The sequence below is a fragment of the Manis pentadactyla genome, chromosome 5 (assembly GCF_030020395.1).
Source record: "Manis pentadactyla isolate mManPen7 chromosome 5, mManPen7.hap1, whole genome shotgun sequence".
NCBI lineage: Eukaryota > Metazoa > Chordata > Mammalia > Pholidota > Manidae > Manis > Manis pentadactyla.
In genome coordinates, this window is record NC_080023.1 from 37,406,508 (window position 1) to 37,422,331 (window position 15,824).

General features: G+C 37.7%; 1 protein-coding gene across 1 annotated transcript in view; it reads right to left on the bottom strand.

Annotated features, from left to right (window-relative positions):
* Window positions 1–305: 305 nt before the first annotated feature.
* LOC118916052 (protein YIPF7) overlaps window positions 306–15,824 on the bottom strand; it is a 30,989-nt gene continuing 15,470 nt past the window's right edge. The window contains 3 exon segments of the mRNA XM_057502187.1: window positions 306–725; window positions 3,376–3,557; window positions 15,659–15,801. Coding sequence (XP_057358170.1) covers window positions 563–725; window positions 3,376–3,557; window positions 15,659–15,801 — 488 coding nt within the window. The 3' untranslated portion in view covers window positions 306–562.

Below are 15,824 nucleotides of genomic sequence, written 5' to 3' on the forward strand. Positions count from 1 at the left end.
CCAGGTAAGCAGAAACTGAGAACTTGAAAATGTGGTGAGTTAATGCATTGTTTAAATGGGACAAAGAAACAGTTGTTAAAGTAAATGAATTGAAAAGCAGGAGGTTCTTTGTATTCTCAGCTAGGTAAAACCTTATGACTTTCCCCTGTAATTCTCCAAAGATGCTGGACTTTAACCACATGCACACAGCTTGAGCTGTAATGAGCATTTCTCAAAAGGCTCACTATGAATTTCCTTTATACAGTCATCACATAATAGTATTTGCTTACAATTTCTCAGAAATACATCCATTGAGAAAAGCAGGGTCCATTGGTACAACTAAATCCCTTTTTATTTTTAAGTGTTTTAAAATGTTTTATTGAACCAAACCGAAAAGCAAAACATCATTCAAACCAAACAAGTTATTACAGAAACATCCTGAAATGGTTTTGTCTCTCTGCTTGTTATTCTCTCAACAGCAATAAAACAGAAATCATATTACCATGTTCAAATGCTAACACATTTCCAGCATAATCTGAATAGCAAACAAACGGAATTTTGTAAACAGTATCTCGAATACTCTTTAGAAAACTGTGAGGAGAGCAAGAAGTCCATAAAGTAAGGCACAAGGGTAGGCAACAAGAAACTGCTGTCCTTCCATGTCCAAGGCTGAAATGAAGATTTTGGAAGCTGACAGACTACACCAGCCAATGATGACCGGGGCCAGCACAGTTCCAAAGGTGTCCCTACAGCAAAGGCAAAAGAGATGACGACCTTTCACCAGGAGAAAATGAGATGATTAAATGGAGCGGCCTCTGAAATGCCCTTGGTACAATATGTGTCCATTTCTAAATGTTAAGGTGAGGAGCTATATGAACTCAAAGGCCATGGACAGGAAGAAAATTTTTGAGTCAAATTCACCAACAGAGGCTAAACATTTAATTCTTCAGTAAAACTTGAAAGAACAGAAACAGAAAAATTCACCTGCAGTCACTCTCATCTGTCAACATTCAAATCCCAACTCCTGACATTCTTTTAATAAACCATGTTTAAAGACTTCTTTTATAGCTATCGATTTCTTTCCCCCACATATTCTTTCCAAGTTTCCCACAGTGTGCGCATAAAGATAACTGGACTTGCATACCAGTAGAGTGGTTATCCCTACTGCTCCCAGTCTGTTCCCAGGGTTTGGTCTGAGATAGTACAGTCGGCCACCGCCCAAGGAGGGAACACATGCGAGAGGGAGGCACATTTGTGTGTGACCTCTCACCTCATCACTGAGGATCCTTCTTGCAGACCACTGTGGATTGTTTAGAGTATTGAAATGCATTTGTTCAGATTGGTATCTTCAAAAAATAACTGTGGAGGTGATTGGTTCTTTAAGAAGAAATGGGCAAATAAGGTAGTTAAGTCTAGCTCCTTTGTGAATAAAGTAAGAGTGAATTTCTTTTCTTGTATGCATAACAGAATGTGTTATTTAGGGAAATAAAATATAAGAGCTAGGAAAGATGTCAGTAGTTATCTAGTCCCCAGCACTTCATTGCAATGAAGTGACTTGATGAAAACTCTAGTAGAGTGGGCATTGGTCACCACCTCCTAACTCCTACCAGCCCATTGCTCCTTCCACCACCAAATGCATTGCCTCACTTGATGCAGGTACAAACTGAAGTTGAGAACTGTATTTATCATTTGGGAGAATGACAGAAATATTTACTTTCAATAATTAAACAAAAGCAAAATAAGTGAAAAACTATATTGTAGAGCTTATAGGGCCTTAGATGATAAATAAACCAAAGATATTTGTAAAACACTCTGTTATTACATTTGTTGGTTTAATTAGTATCTGTTAGGAATAATATCCAGAGGGATTTAATGTACAGGTTTTTGTGAACAAAAATATAAAATTATATATGGTTAATTTGAATGATATAATAATATGTCTGAAAGGGAAATTTCAGTATCATGGTCTTAGGTAGCTTATTCTCTTTTAATGTAATTTAAAATATTTCTAAAACATCCTCTACCATTTCAGAATGAAAGTCTAAAGAAGAAAAGTCCAGACATCTGAAGATTCTCCAAATCCAAGACTTTTTGTTTTTATTCTCTTCCTCTAATAATCTAAATTCATTTAAAATGCGCCAAATCTCAACTTTGCTGGAAATAGTTTAAAACTTAGAATTTTTAAATGCTAGTATTTTTTGGCAAAAGCATTAAACAAAATAAAAGTTGTAGAACTAAACTCTGTATTAACTTGTCAAACATCTCTTCAAACAGCATCATAAATGGAACAGCTTACTAAATGACATGCTATATGAAAAAGTAGAATTTTTCCATGACTCAATAAATAGACCTAATAACTCAGATTGTATTTATATATACAAGGTATCTACTTTCTATTTATACATGCCAGGTTATGTATTCCTCTGTTTTAAATGTTGACTACTTGCTGGTAAAGTATGTGTTTGCTCGAGTTATTTCCAAGAACGTTACTTTAAAATAAGACCATATTAAAACAAGCATTTCCACCTAACTCATTCTCAATAATGTTATAAAATAAATTATATGAGATTTTATCTAAATAAAAAAATTAAAGGCTTTTCTAAAATGTCTACCTTTGGCATTGGTAAATTCTTTATGTAACATCCTATCCAGTATAATGTTAATAACCTAAAATGTGAACATTCAAGTAAAAAATGCAAATTGTTCCTCCTTTGGATGTAGAAGAATGAGCACTGATGGCAGATGGCTACTGGGCTTACAGCATGGCAGGTGACAAAGGACTATGTAATTACTTCTCTCCCCAACCAAAGTGGTAGTGATGTGCATATGCCCTGGGAAAGTTTCCAAAAGAAATATATCAACTGGATCTTTATTAATAGTTTTGAATTGCAAACAGTAACTTCCCAGGAAGTAATGAAAAAACTCTATTGGCTGTGCATATATGCTATGAAATTCCTTCCCCGTCAGGGCTCCTGGGAATCCTGCACTACAAGGAGTCTAGCTGAGAAAGAACAGGTGCTTCCTGCCTAGAAGGAAGAAGCCCGGCAGCTGAAGCATACTGTCAGTGTTCACCAGGCACATCCAAAACCAAACAAGTGAATTTTCTGTAGTTGTTACATTACCCATGACAATAGTTCATATTGAAAAATCTGACAACTTGCAAAGAGCCAGTTTTAAAGATAATTTGGTTTAATTTATTTTTTAAATCATCGAAATAGGAACAGCACCTAAGCCAAAACTGACCTACTTTCCTGAATCTGTGTGTAGCTTTTAATAGCCATCATTTCCCCAGTCCCTCTACCCAAACAATCAGAAACAGGTTGACTGTGGCACTGGTGTGGCAAGCTTTAGCAATGATTGTGCATGTGGGGTCGATTAGCGCACACAGACACTTACTGCAGAGAAAAGAAGATGGCACAGCTGGACAGGACGACCATGGGGAGCAGGCAGTAACCCAGCACTCTCGCCACGCAGCCATAGGACACCCTTGAAGAGCTCATCAAGTTTAATAAGGTGTGAATCCCTAGGCAGCCAATGGCACTCATGCCATACACATAACCAAACTGAACTTTTCCTGCCTAAAACAATAGGAAACAAAGTTTGAACACACAACAAACACAAGGAGGAAATCAGAACATCAACAAGACAGAGAGCATTTCAGAATCTATCAGCTTAGTGCTGTTCCTTTGTCTTTGTAGGACAATGATCATCAGGAGACTGGGATTCTGGAAGAAACACTGGCTTTCATAAAAATTCAGGTCCTGAAAATAAACAAGCTTATCTATATACTTGAGATAGCACAAGCAAGCTACAGAAAAGATGAAATATTTCTAGGTTCACATTTTTATCATGGATTGCCTACTAGGGGCATAAGACATAAGTTAGAATATATTTTCTCCCTGTATTTGTTGAATAAGTGAATGAATAAATCAATGAAAAAATTTCAATTTAGTCTCGGAGACTTACTGGGCATATTAGTAATAGTAGCAAACATCTAATAGGATTTGTCTTATTCTAAGGATTTCACATGTATTAAATTATTTAATCTGCCCAATAACCTTGTGAGATAAGTACCATCATTATACCCATTTCACACAAGAAAACTGAGGTGCAGGTAGGTTAAGTAACTTGCCCAACATAAAATAATGCAAGGTGGTGGAGCTCAGCTTTGAACCCAGGTGGTACACCTCTAAAGTTTAAGTCCATAACATCTACAGGAGCTCTAACAGTCCTAGGATAATGGGACTTGTTTAACTGTATTTAATTTAGCATATCCCAAACTTACCTGACCACAGAATCCTTTGTTTTCATGATGCCTATTAACAGTTTAACTGAATATACTTTATGAAAAGCTGATTTATATAAACCAACTGGTAACAAATCATGAAAGAGGCACTATTAAATTAAAGGAAGTCAGTAGTGTTCACGATAGAACACTGATCCTCTGAGGACTCATAAAACAGCCATGATCAGCAGGTACTAGGGACTGGGAGCTGAAATAGCCCCATTAAACTCATCCAGGGAAAGTCACAGTCTACTACTGTTTCAACAGGGGATATTTTAATGTTTGCTACCTGAGGATGCCAACGCTCCAGGAAAGAATGCATTTAGTTTTTATAATTACATTAAGCTGATTAGAAATTCTAGATAAAAAGTTGAATAGGCTAACTCCTATTTTCATGAACATCATGTAAAAAAAGAAGGATCTGATAAATTCAGAGACAGCTTTATAGCTGTCATTTTTTCTTCTCCATGGCTGTTATCCACAAAATCCTTGTGTCTTACAGAGTAAAGAGGTATTTCTTTCGCAGTTAATTACTGGAGAATGTTACCACCATTTTAATGTTCAAAATCGTCCAGCTATTTTGCATTCTTTCTCCATACTTGGGGAAGTTGGTCACTCCTAAATTCTTTCATAAAATGTTCCTGGGCTATGCTGGCCAAATTCTCTCACGCATTAGCCATAGGAAGTTCACATTGACTATCTTTTGTATTCTTACGGCTATTTTGTGAAATATGCTGATAGTGCTAATGGACATGCTAAAAGAAACACAACAGTTATGTATTCATTGTTCTGTTGGGTGACTTTGCTCCACTTGGAAAATAGTGACAATTTCAAAACACTTTCCTGTATTAGATATTCCTTAATATTTTAACAGGATGGGACAATTCTGAGGCAAGGATAGTTGTAATGGTGAAAGGCAGCTTCCCTACACCCAAAGGACACATAGCGGGACCTTCCTGACCCCAAACGGTTTTGTGATGGGGTGGAGTAAATAGAGGATTCAAGGAACTGATTTGGTAGTAAAAGTGTGCCTTTCCATATCAGTCTCTGACCTCTCTCTTCATCTCTTTCTTTTGCTAGTTTAGCCAGTTTAAGTCATAATATCATTTGGCAGGGGTCACTGCGATTTTTTTTTTTTTTGTAGATAATTATTTTTTATTGAAGGGTAGTTGACACACAGTATTACATTACATTAGTTTCAGGTGTACAACACAGTGATTCAACATTTTTATACATGATAATTCTAGGTACCAGCTATCACCATACCAAGTTGTTACCATATTTTGACTATATTCCTTATGCTATACATTACATAACGGTTACTTATTTATTTTACAATTGGAAGTGTGTACTTTTTTTTTTTTTTTTTGTGAGAGCAAATGTAGACGATCAGGTGTATGCCTGTAGACTATGTGTTAATCCAAGCTAGACAAGGACAATAAGACATCCACGTATGCAGAAGATTTCTCTCAGAACAGGGGGGGTGAGGTTCTAAGCCTCACCTCTGTTGATCCCCAATTTCTCACCTGATGGCCCCCGTGTGACTGTGCCTGTCTTAGGTTGTTCCTCCCTTGAGGAATCTTACCCATCTCTGGCTAACCAGTCATCTTCCGGGGCCATACAGGGAAATGTTATGTTGGTAAGTGAGAGAGAAGCCTCACTGTTTGAAAAGGTTAGCTTTTTACTTCTTTGCATATTTATGCCCTGTGGCTTCTATGCCCAGCATTTGTCTTGAGGTATCTTTACCACTTGGAAGAATTATGATACTCGGTAAATTTGGTATGAGGCATGAATTCTATTTAAGGGTTGTAATTAGGAAGGAAGAAGAAAAGCTATAGAAGTAGCAGGCAGAAGAAAACATGGGAAGATTGATTATTCCTTTGACATATCTTCTTGTAGAGTAACTTCAGCATGTATAGGTTTTAAACTACTAATTAAATTGCGCACACACATTAACATAATAGGAGTATAGTTACATAACCAAAGCAGACCTGTAATTACCAGCCATCTCCAGTGAAACCAAGAAAACCAGTTAGGCACCTTAGGCATTTGTGAAAACTTATCTATGATATGGTGGATATTGTCCAACTGAACTTGAACAGTCTGAGAGAAATCAGACAAATTAAAACAACCCATTCCTGGGGACTGTTCACATCCCATATATTCTTTTAACAGTAAATAGTCTGTAGTTGTAAGATTTTGGAGCGCTACAATTTGCACTTCTCCTAATTCTTGATTGAGTTCCAACAGTATAAATCCACTCAAATTTGTTGTTTTACTGTATGCACAGGCCAGCTTAGATATCTCCTTCTTCATTCCCATAGCAAGTCCAGGAACTGGTGGGATGAGTGCATCTACAGCTGTAGCAGTGCGTGGATCTTGTTGGGTTTTTTTAATGCTCATCTTCTAGCATGAGTCCTCCTGAGAGTGCTGATGTTGGAAGTTCTTTTTCATATCATATCTTAGTTGATTTTCGGGGTAGCCAAATTAGGCTTTGATCCTCTGTATAAACACTAACAGGCCCTTTGCCTCCACTTTTATATGCCCTTTACACCCTTTTGTAGAACTCACTGGAGGTCACCACACAGGAACTGCTTTTTTCTTTTTGTTATTATTAATCTACACTTATATGATGAATATTATGTTTACTAGGCTCTCCCCTATACCAGGACCCCCTATAAACCCCTTTACAGTCACTGTCCATCAGCATCGCAAAATGTTGTAGAATCACTACTTGTCTTCTCTGTGTTGTACTGCCCTCCCCTTTCTCCCACCACCCCATGCATGCTAATCTTAATACCCCCTTTTTTCTCCCCCACTTATCCCTCCCTACCCATCCATCCTCTCCAGTCCCTTTCCTTTTGGTACCTGTTAGTCCATTCTTGAGTTCTGTGATTCTGTTGCTGTTTTGTTCCTTCAGTTTTTCCTTTGTTCTTATACTCCACAGATGAGTGAAATCATTTGGTATTTCTCTTTCTCCACTTGGCTTGTTTCACTGAGTATAATACCCTCCAGCTCCATCCATGTTGCTGCAAATGGTAGGATTTGCCCTCTTCTTATGGCTGAGTAGTATTCCATTGTGTATATGTACCACATCTTCCTTATGCATTCATCTACCTATGTACATTTAGGTTGCTTCCAATTCTTGGCTATTGTAAATAGTGCTGCTATAAACATAGGGGTGCAATGGTCTTTCAAATACTTGATTGCTGCATTCTTAGGGTAAATTCCTAGGAGTGCAATTCCTGGTTCAAATGGTAAGTCTGTATTGAGCATTTTGATGTACCTCCATACTGCTTTCCACAATGGTTGAACTAATTTACATTCCCACCAGCAGTGTAGGAGGGTTACCCTTTCTCCATAGCCTCGCCAACATTTGTTGTTGTTTGTCTTTTGTATGGAAGCCATCCTTACTGGTGTGAGGTGATACCTCATTGTAGTTTTAATTTGCATTTCTCTGATAATTAGCGATGTGGAGCATCTTTTCATGTGTCTGTTGGCCATCGGTATTTCCGTTTTGGAGAACTGTCTGTTCAGTTCCTCTGCCCATTTTTTAATTGGGTTATTTGTTTTTTGTTTGTTGAGGCGTGTGAGCTCTTTATATATTCTGGACGTCAAGCCTTTATCGGATGTGTCATTTTCAAATATATTCTCCCACACTGTAGGGATTCTTTTTTGTTCTATTGATGGTGTCTTTTGCTGTACAGAAGCTTTTCGGCTTAATATAGTCCCACTTACTCATTTTTGCTGTTGTTTTCCTTGCCTGGGGAGATATGTTCAAGAAGAGGTCACTCATGTTTATGTCTAAGAGGTTTTTGCCTATGTTTTCTTCCAAGAGTTTAATGGTTTCATGACTTACATTCAGGTCTTTGATCCATTTTGAGTTTACTTTTGTATATGGGGTTAGACAATGGTCCAGTTTCATTCTCCTACATGTAGCTGTCCAGTTTTGCCAGCACCATATGTTGAAGAGACTGTCATTTCGCCATTGTATGTCCATGGCTCCTTTATCAAATATTAATTGACCATATATGTCTGGATTGTCTAGTATGTTCCATTGGTCTGTGACTCTGTTCTTGTGCCAGTACCAATTGCCTTGATTACTATGGCTTTATAGTAGAGCTTGAAGTTGGGAAGTGAGATCCCCCGCCACTTTATTCTTCTTTCTCAGGATTGCTTTGTCTATTCGGGGTCTTTGGTGGTTCCATATGAATTTTTGAATTATTTGTTCCAGTTCATTGAAGAATGTTGCTGGTAGTTTCATAGGGATTGCATCAAATCTGTATATTGCTTTGGCAGGATGGCCATTTTGATGATATTAATTCTTCCTAGCCATGAGCATGGGATGCGTTTCCATCTGTTAGTGTCCCCTTTAATTTCTTTTAAGAGTGACTTGTAGTTTTCAGCGTATAAGTCTTTCACTTCTTTGGTTAGGTTTATTCCTAGGTATTTCTTTTTTTTATGCAATTGTGAATGGAGTTGTTTTCCTGATTTCTCTTTCTGTTGGTTCATTGCTAGTGTATAGGAAAGCCACAGATTTCTGTGTGTTGACTTTGTATCCTGCAACTTTGCTGTATTCTGATATCAGTTCTAGTAGTTCTGGGGTGGAGTCTTTAGGGTTTTTTATGTACAGTATCATGTCATCTGCAAATAGTGAGAGTTTAACGTCTTCTTAACAATCTGGATTCCTCCTTTTTTTTGTTTTGTCTGATTGCCATGGCTAGGACCTCCAGTACTATGTTAAATAATAGTGGGGAGAGTGGGCATCCCTGTCTAGTTCCCGATCTCAGAGGAAATGCTTTCAGCTTCTCGCTGTTCAATATGATGTTGGCTGTGGGTTTATCATAGATGGCCTTTATTATGTTGTGGTACTTGCCCTCTATTACCATTTTGCTGAGAGTTTTTATCATGAATGGATGTTGAACTTTGTCAAATGCTTTTTCAGCATCTATGGAGATGATCATGTGGTTTTTGTCTTTCTTTTTGTTGATGTGGTGGATGATGTTGATGGACGTTCGAATGTTGTACCATCCTTGCATCCCTGGGATGAATCCCACTTGGTCATGGTGTATGATCCTTTTGATGTATTTTTGAATTCGGTTTGCTAATATTTTGTCGAGTATTTTTGCATCTACATTCATCAGGGATATTGGTCTGTAGCTTTCGTTTTTGGTGGGTTCTTTGCCTGGTTTTGGTATTAGGGTGATGCTAGCTTCATAGAATGAGTTTGGGAGTATCCCCTCCTCCTCTGTTTTTTGGAAAACTTTAAGGACAATGGGTATTATGTCTTCCCTGTATGTCTGATAAAATTCCAAGGTAAATCCATCTGGCCCGGGGGTTTTGCTCTTTGGTAGTGTTTTGATTACCGCTTCCATTTCCTTGCTGGTAATTGGTCTGTTTAGATTTTCTGTTTCTTTCTTGGTCAGTCTTGGAAGGTTGTATTTTTCTAGGAAGTTGTCCATTTCTCCTAGGTTTCCCAGCTTGTTAGCATATAGGTTTTCATAGTATTCTCTAATAATTCTTTTTATTTCTGTGTGGTCCGTTGTGATTTTTCCTTTCTCGTTTCTGATACTGTTGATTTGTATTGACTCTCTTTTCCTCTTAATAAGTCTGGCTAGAGGCTTATCTATTTTGTTTATTTTCTTGAAGAACCAGCTCTAGGTTTCATTGATTTTTGCTATTGTTTTATTCTTCTCAATTTTATTTATTTCTTCTCTGATCTTTATTATGTCCCTCCTTCTGCTGACCTTAGGCCTCATTTGTTCTTCTTTATCCAAATTCGATAACTGTGACATTAGACCATTCATTTGGGATTGTTCTTCCTTTTTTAAATATGCTTGGATTGCCATATACTTTCCTCTTAAGACTGCTTTTGCTGTGTCCCACAGAAGTTGGTGCTTAGTGTTTTTGCTGTCATTCGTTTCCATATATTGCTGGATCTCCATTTTGATTTGGTCATTGATCCATTGATTATTTAGGAGCATGTTGTTAAACCTCCATGTGTTTGTGAGCCTTTTTACTTTCTTTGTACAGTTTATTTCTAGTTTTATGCCTTTGTGGTCTGAAAAGTTGTTTGGTAGGATTTCAATCTTTTGGAATTTACTGAGGCTCTTTTTGTGGCCTAGTATGTGGTGTATTCTGGAGAATGTTCCATGTGCACTTGAGAAGAATGTGTATCCTGTTGCTTTTGGATGTAGAGTTCTGTAGATGTGTATTAGGTCCATCTGCTCTACTGTGTTGTTCAGTGCTTCCGTGTCCTTACTTATTTTCTGTCCTGTGGATCTATCCTTTGGGGTGAGTGGTGTGTTGAAGTCTACTAGAATGAATGCATTGCAGTCTATTTCCCCCTTTATTTCTGTTAGTATTTGTTTCACATATGTCAGTGCTCCTGTGTTGGGTATAAAGATATTTATAATGGTTATATCCACTTGTTGGACTGAGCCCTTTATCATTATGTAATGTCCTTCTTTATCTCTTGTTACTTTCTTTGTTTTGAAGTCTATTTTGTCTTATATTGGTTCTGCAACCCCTGCTTTCTTCTCGCTGCTGTTTGCCTGAAATATGTTTTTCTGTCCCTTGACTTTTAGTCTGTACATGTCTTTGGGTTTGAGGTGAGTTTCTTGTAAGCAGAATATTGATGGGTCTTGCTTTTTTACCCATTCTATTACTCTGTGTCTTTTGATTGGTGCATTCAGTCCATTAACATTTAGGGTGACTATTGAAAGATATGTACTTATTGCCATTGCAGGCTTTAAATTCGTGGTTACCAAATGTTCAAGGTTAGCCTCTTTAGTATATGACTGCCTAACTTAGCTCGCTTATTGAGCTGTTATATACACTGTCTGGAGATTCTTTTCTTCTCTCCCTTCTTATTCCTCCTCCTCGATTCTTCATATTTTAGGTGTTTTGTTCTGTGCTCTTTCTAGGAGTGCTCCCATCTAGAGCAGTCCCTATAAGATGTCCTGTAGAGGTGGTTTGTGGGAAGCAAATTCCCTCAGCTTTTGTTTGTCTGGGAATTGTTTATTCCTACCATCCGATTTGAATGATAGTTGTGCTGGATACAGTATCCTGGGTTCAAGGCCCTTCTGTTTCATTGCATTTAATATATCATGCCATTCTCTTCTGGCCTGTAAGTTTCTGTCGAGAAGTCTGATGTTAGCCTGATGGATTTTCCTTTATAGGTGACTGTTTTCTCTCTAGCTGCCTTTAAAACTCTTTCCTTGTCCTTGATCTTTGCCATTTTAATTATTATGTGTCTTGGTGTTGTCCTCCTTGGATCCTTTCTGTTGGGGGTTCTGTGTATTTCCTTGGTCAGTTCGATTATTTCCTCCCCCAGTTTGGGGAAGTTTTCAGCAATTATTTCTTCCAAGATCCTTTCCATCTCTTTTCCTCTCTCTTCTTCTTCTGGTACCCCTATAATACAGATATTGTTCCTTTTGGATTGGTCACACAGTTCTCTTAACTTTGTTTCATTCCTGGAGATCCTTTTATCTCTCTGTATGTCAGCTTCTATGCGTTCCTTTTCTCTGGTTTCAATTCCATCAATGGCCTCTTGCATCCTATCCATTCTGCTTATAAACCCTTCCAGAGTTTGTTTCATTTCTGTGATCTCCTTTCTGGCATCTGTGATTTCCCTCTGGACTTCATCCCATATCTCTTGCTTATTTCTCTGCATCTCTGTCAGCATGTTTATGATTCTTATTTTGAATTCTTTGTCAGGAAGACTGGTTAGTTCTGTCTCCTTCTCTGGTGTTGTCTCTGTGATCTTTGTCTGCCTGTAGCTTTGCCTTTTCATGGTGATAGGAATAGTTTGCAGAGCTGGGACAAGTGACGACTTAAAGAACTTCCCTTCTTGTTGGTTTGTGGCCCTCCTCTCCTGGGAGAACAGCGATCTCTAGTGGTTTGTGCTGGGTAGCTGCTCGCAGACAGGGCTTCTGCTTCCTGCCCTGCTGTTATGGAGTTTATGTCCGCTGTTGCTGTGGGCGTGGCCTGACTCGGACTGCTGCTCCAAAATGGTGGATTCCCGTTGGAGCGGGAGTGGCCTGGAGGCTATTTATCTCTATAAGGGGCCTCCGAGCTCCCTGGAGCCCAGGGGATTAGGGTGCCCAGAGAGCCCTGGATTCTCTACCTCTGGATTAAGTGTCCCGCCCTGCCCCTTTAAGACTTCCAAAAAGCACCTGCCAAAACAAAACAATGACCACACACACAAAAAAAATTTGTAAAATTAAAAAATTAAAAAAATAAATAAAAAATGGCCACTCGTTTTTCTTTATTCTCCGGTGCCAGCCTCAGGCATCTGCTCACCAGTCTTTCTGCCCTCTTCCCTTGTATTTGGGTCCCTATCCCTTTAAGACTTCCAAAAGCGCTCACCAAAACAAAACAGCAAAAAAAAAAAAAAAAAATGGCTGCTCGCTTTTCTTATGTCCTCCGGCGCCAGGCCTCCGGTACCTGCTCACTGTTCTTGCTGCCCTGTTTCCTCAGTATCCAGGGTCCCCCGCACACGCACTGTATCTGCACTCTGGCCCGGATGGCTGGGGCTGGGTGTTCAGCAGTCCTGGGCTCCGTCTCCCTCCCGCTCTGCCTACCCTTCTCCCGCTGGGAGCTGGGGGGAGGGGCGCTCAGGTCCCGTGGGGCTGGGGCTTGTATCTTACCCCCTTTATGAGGCACTGTGTTCTCGCAGGTGTGGATGTGGTCTGGATGGTGTCCTGTGTCTTCTGGTCTTTATTCTAGGAAGAGTTGTCTTTGTTATATTTTCATAGATATATGTGGTTTTTGGAGGAGATTTCCGCTGCTCTACTCACGCCGCCATCTTGGCTCTAATCCTGCCATTTTTTAATTGTTTCGAATTCTAACAAGAGTTTGGAATTGAAATGGAAACTGAATTTCCTTTTTTTTTAACCACAAGATTTTTCAGAATCTTCCCCATACCACCCTTATTGCTGTATCTTGATCCAACAAAACATTACTATTTTTCTTATAATGCTTTTATATTGGCCATGCATGTTCCTTTTCCAGATCACACTCCGATCAACCAGAAAAACTGAAGGAATCCTTAACCCACTTGTCTTCATTGTTTTTGGGGAAGAAACAATTTGAGAGGAAGAATAAGTAAAACTAGGTTTGTGTCAGTGTTCAAAGCTATTCTTTTTGGTTTGCCTCCTTCAATATGAAGAGAATCCCCTAGAAGGTATTATGCCTTATGTCAATAACATGAATCATAAAAATGATGAATATGTGCCTCTGAATCTCATACCTCTGGAAATAATGAACAGGTTCGGATATTGTTTCTGGATTTAGTTTTACTTTTTCAGGTACAATGTGTATACCAGCCCATAAAATCATCCTTTACATTTGAGTTCTAGATATCCAGGGCAGGGTTAACTTGGCTTCAAATGGATTTTGAATTAAGTCTGACTTCATCACTATCCAGTTGGGTGTTTTTTTGTTTGTTGGTTAGTTTGTTCTGTCCCTTATTGCTCTGTGTGTATCAAAATCAACTCTGAAGTAATCATACCTAATGATAAAATTGAAATGTTAATGTTTGCATAAAACTCTTTCAGAAGATAGTGCATTTACACATATTCCCCCAAATTTCAGAACTGGCAAATCTTAGGAACCATTTAGATAAATTGTTTTGGTTTTCAAAATGAAGAAATGAAGGCCCAGAAATAGGAAGCAGAAGGTTCAAGATCACACCTAGACGAAAGTTAGGGGTAGATACAATTTTTTCACTTCCAGTTGAGTTCTTTGCCTCTTTTTCTTCATACTTAAAATGAAAGAGAGGATATTTAAACAACTGCAACCAGCATTATATACCCCAAAAATATGGGGTATATGATGGGCTATTTAATTTAGCATATCCCAAACAAAATTAATGGGATTAATGCATTCCTTTAACGGATGGTAACAGAAATATTTTCTAAAGAAAAACAAACAGCTGCTATTATTACAAATTACTTGAAAAAGAAAGATGAGTCAATGTATTTAATTGATTGTTTCTGACTATTTGATTAATTGACATGGTCTTACTTAGCAGCTTAATCTAGGATTATCAAATTACTGTGACAAAGACAGAAGGGAGGCTAGAGACTAAATTAAAACTCTAGTTGATATAGTATTTGATTTACAGAGTATTTGCATTTGCTGTAGCTTAAAGAAAGAAATGAGATGCTATCACTAAAAAACTATTGTATTGGATAAATACGATATTTATTGGCCACACTATCATGCAGAAACTAAATAGCTATCAGTGTTTTGATTGGTATTAAGTAATTAATAAATAAAAAGTGAAAATTTGTTTAGTTGCAAACACATTTTATAGCTACTTTTGAAAATTGCACCTACATTGGGAGAAAAACTGATTATGAGAAATGGATAGCTGTAAGAGGATGAAATGGACTGAATAGTTATTTTAAGGTATTTTCCTAGAATCTTTAATTTCCTGTATTAATTCTCCTGCCAAGTTTGTCTCCTCGTACCTTCATTAAACTATGCTTTTCAGAATGGCTCCACTATCTTTTACATTCTCTGTTTTTAATGTATTGTCATTACCTCCTTGATATAAAATCATAGACCTTTTCTCATTTCTTCTTTTTCTTCCTTTTTTTCATTTAATGAAAAATATAATAAAATATTTTTCTTAACTATGAACTAGATGTCTTCTAAACTTAGTTTTTTTCTTCTAAACTTAGGAAATTTCTGTCTTTACTCTTTTGGTGATTCAGTATCATTTCTCCCAGGTTTAAAGAGTGAAAAAGGCCCATACACAAGACAAGTGGCCAAGTCAGGATGACAAATGTAAAACACTGAAAACCATAGTAATCGGGGAAATATGTAGGTTGAATAAAACCACTGGTTATCCTTGCAAGTTAATTTAGTCATAGCAGCCTAACCAGAAATAAGGGACTCATTTCATACGTCCCAAAGTACTTGAAATACTCTAGAGATACACCCAAGAAAGAAAATGATGAGTAAACAGAAACGGATGTGTCCAGTGTCACAACAGAAATGTCACAGAAAACAAGAAATCAAATGTAGGTCTTATATTTCCCCAATCCATGGATTCCTTCAATATTTTCAGATTGACATTCATTTATGGATAACAAGAAAGACATAAATGATCCACTCTGATAAAAATTGACTTGTTGATTTGATTTGTGAAATTCTATTTAAATTTATATATTTTTATCTGTTGTTACATATGATGGCTGTTTCTTTTTGGCACTATGGTTCAATTAAGTGTATCTCACCAAAAAAAAAAAAAAGTAGTTATGAATTAAAGAATTTTCATTTTATAAAGTAACATCCTTTCTTCTGTATACATAAAGACCTCTTCAAAAAATAATATTTGAAAGCACACATATTAAAATCTGGTGTTTGGCTGCTGTCCATTACCAGAAGCAGGGTAACTCCCAGGGCAATGCAAAAAAGGATGGGCCCGGTAAGGTCCGTTTCATTCATAATGCTGCCATCTGCCGGCTTCAGTGGGTTTAACACTCTCAAGGTTTTTTGACATATGTGATGAAGCATTCCAAGTTCTGCAAAAATGAGAAAAAAAGGA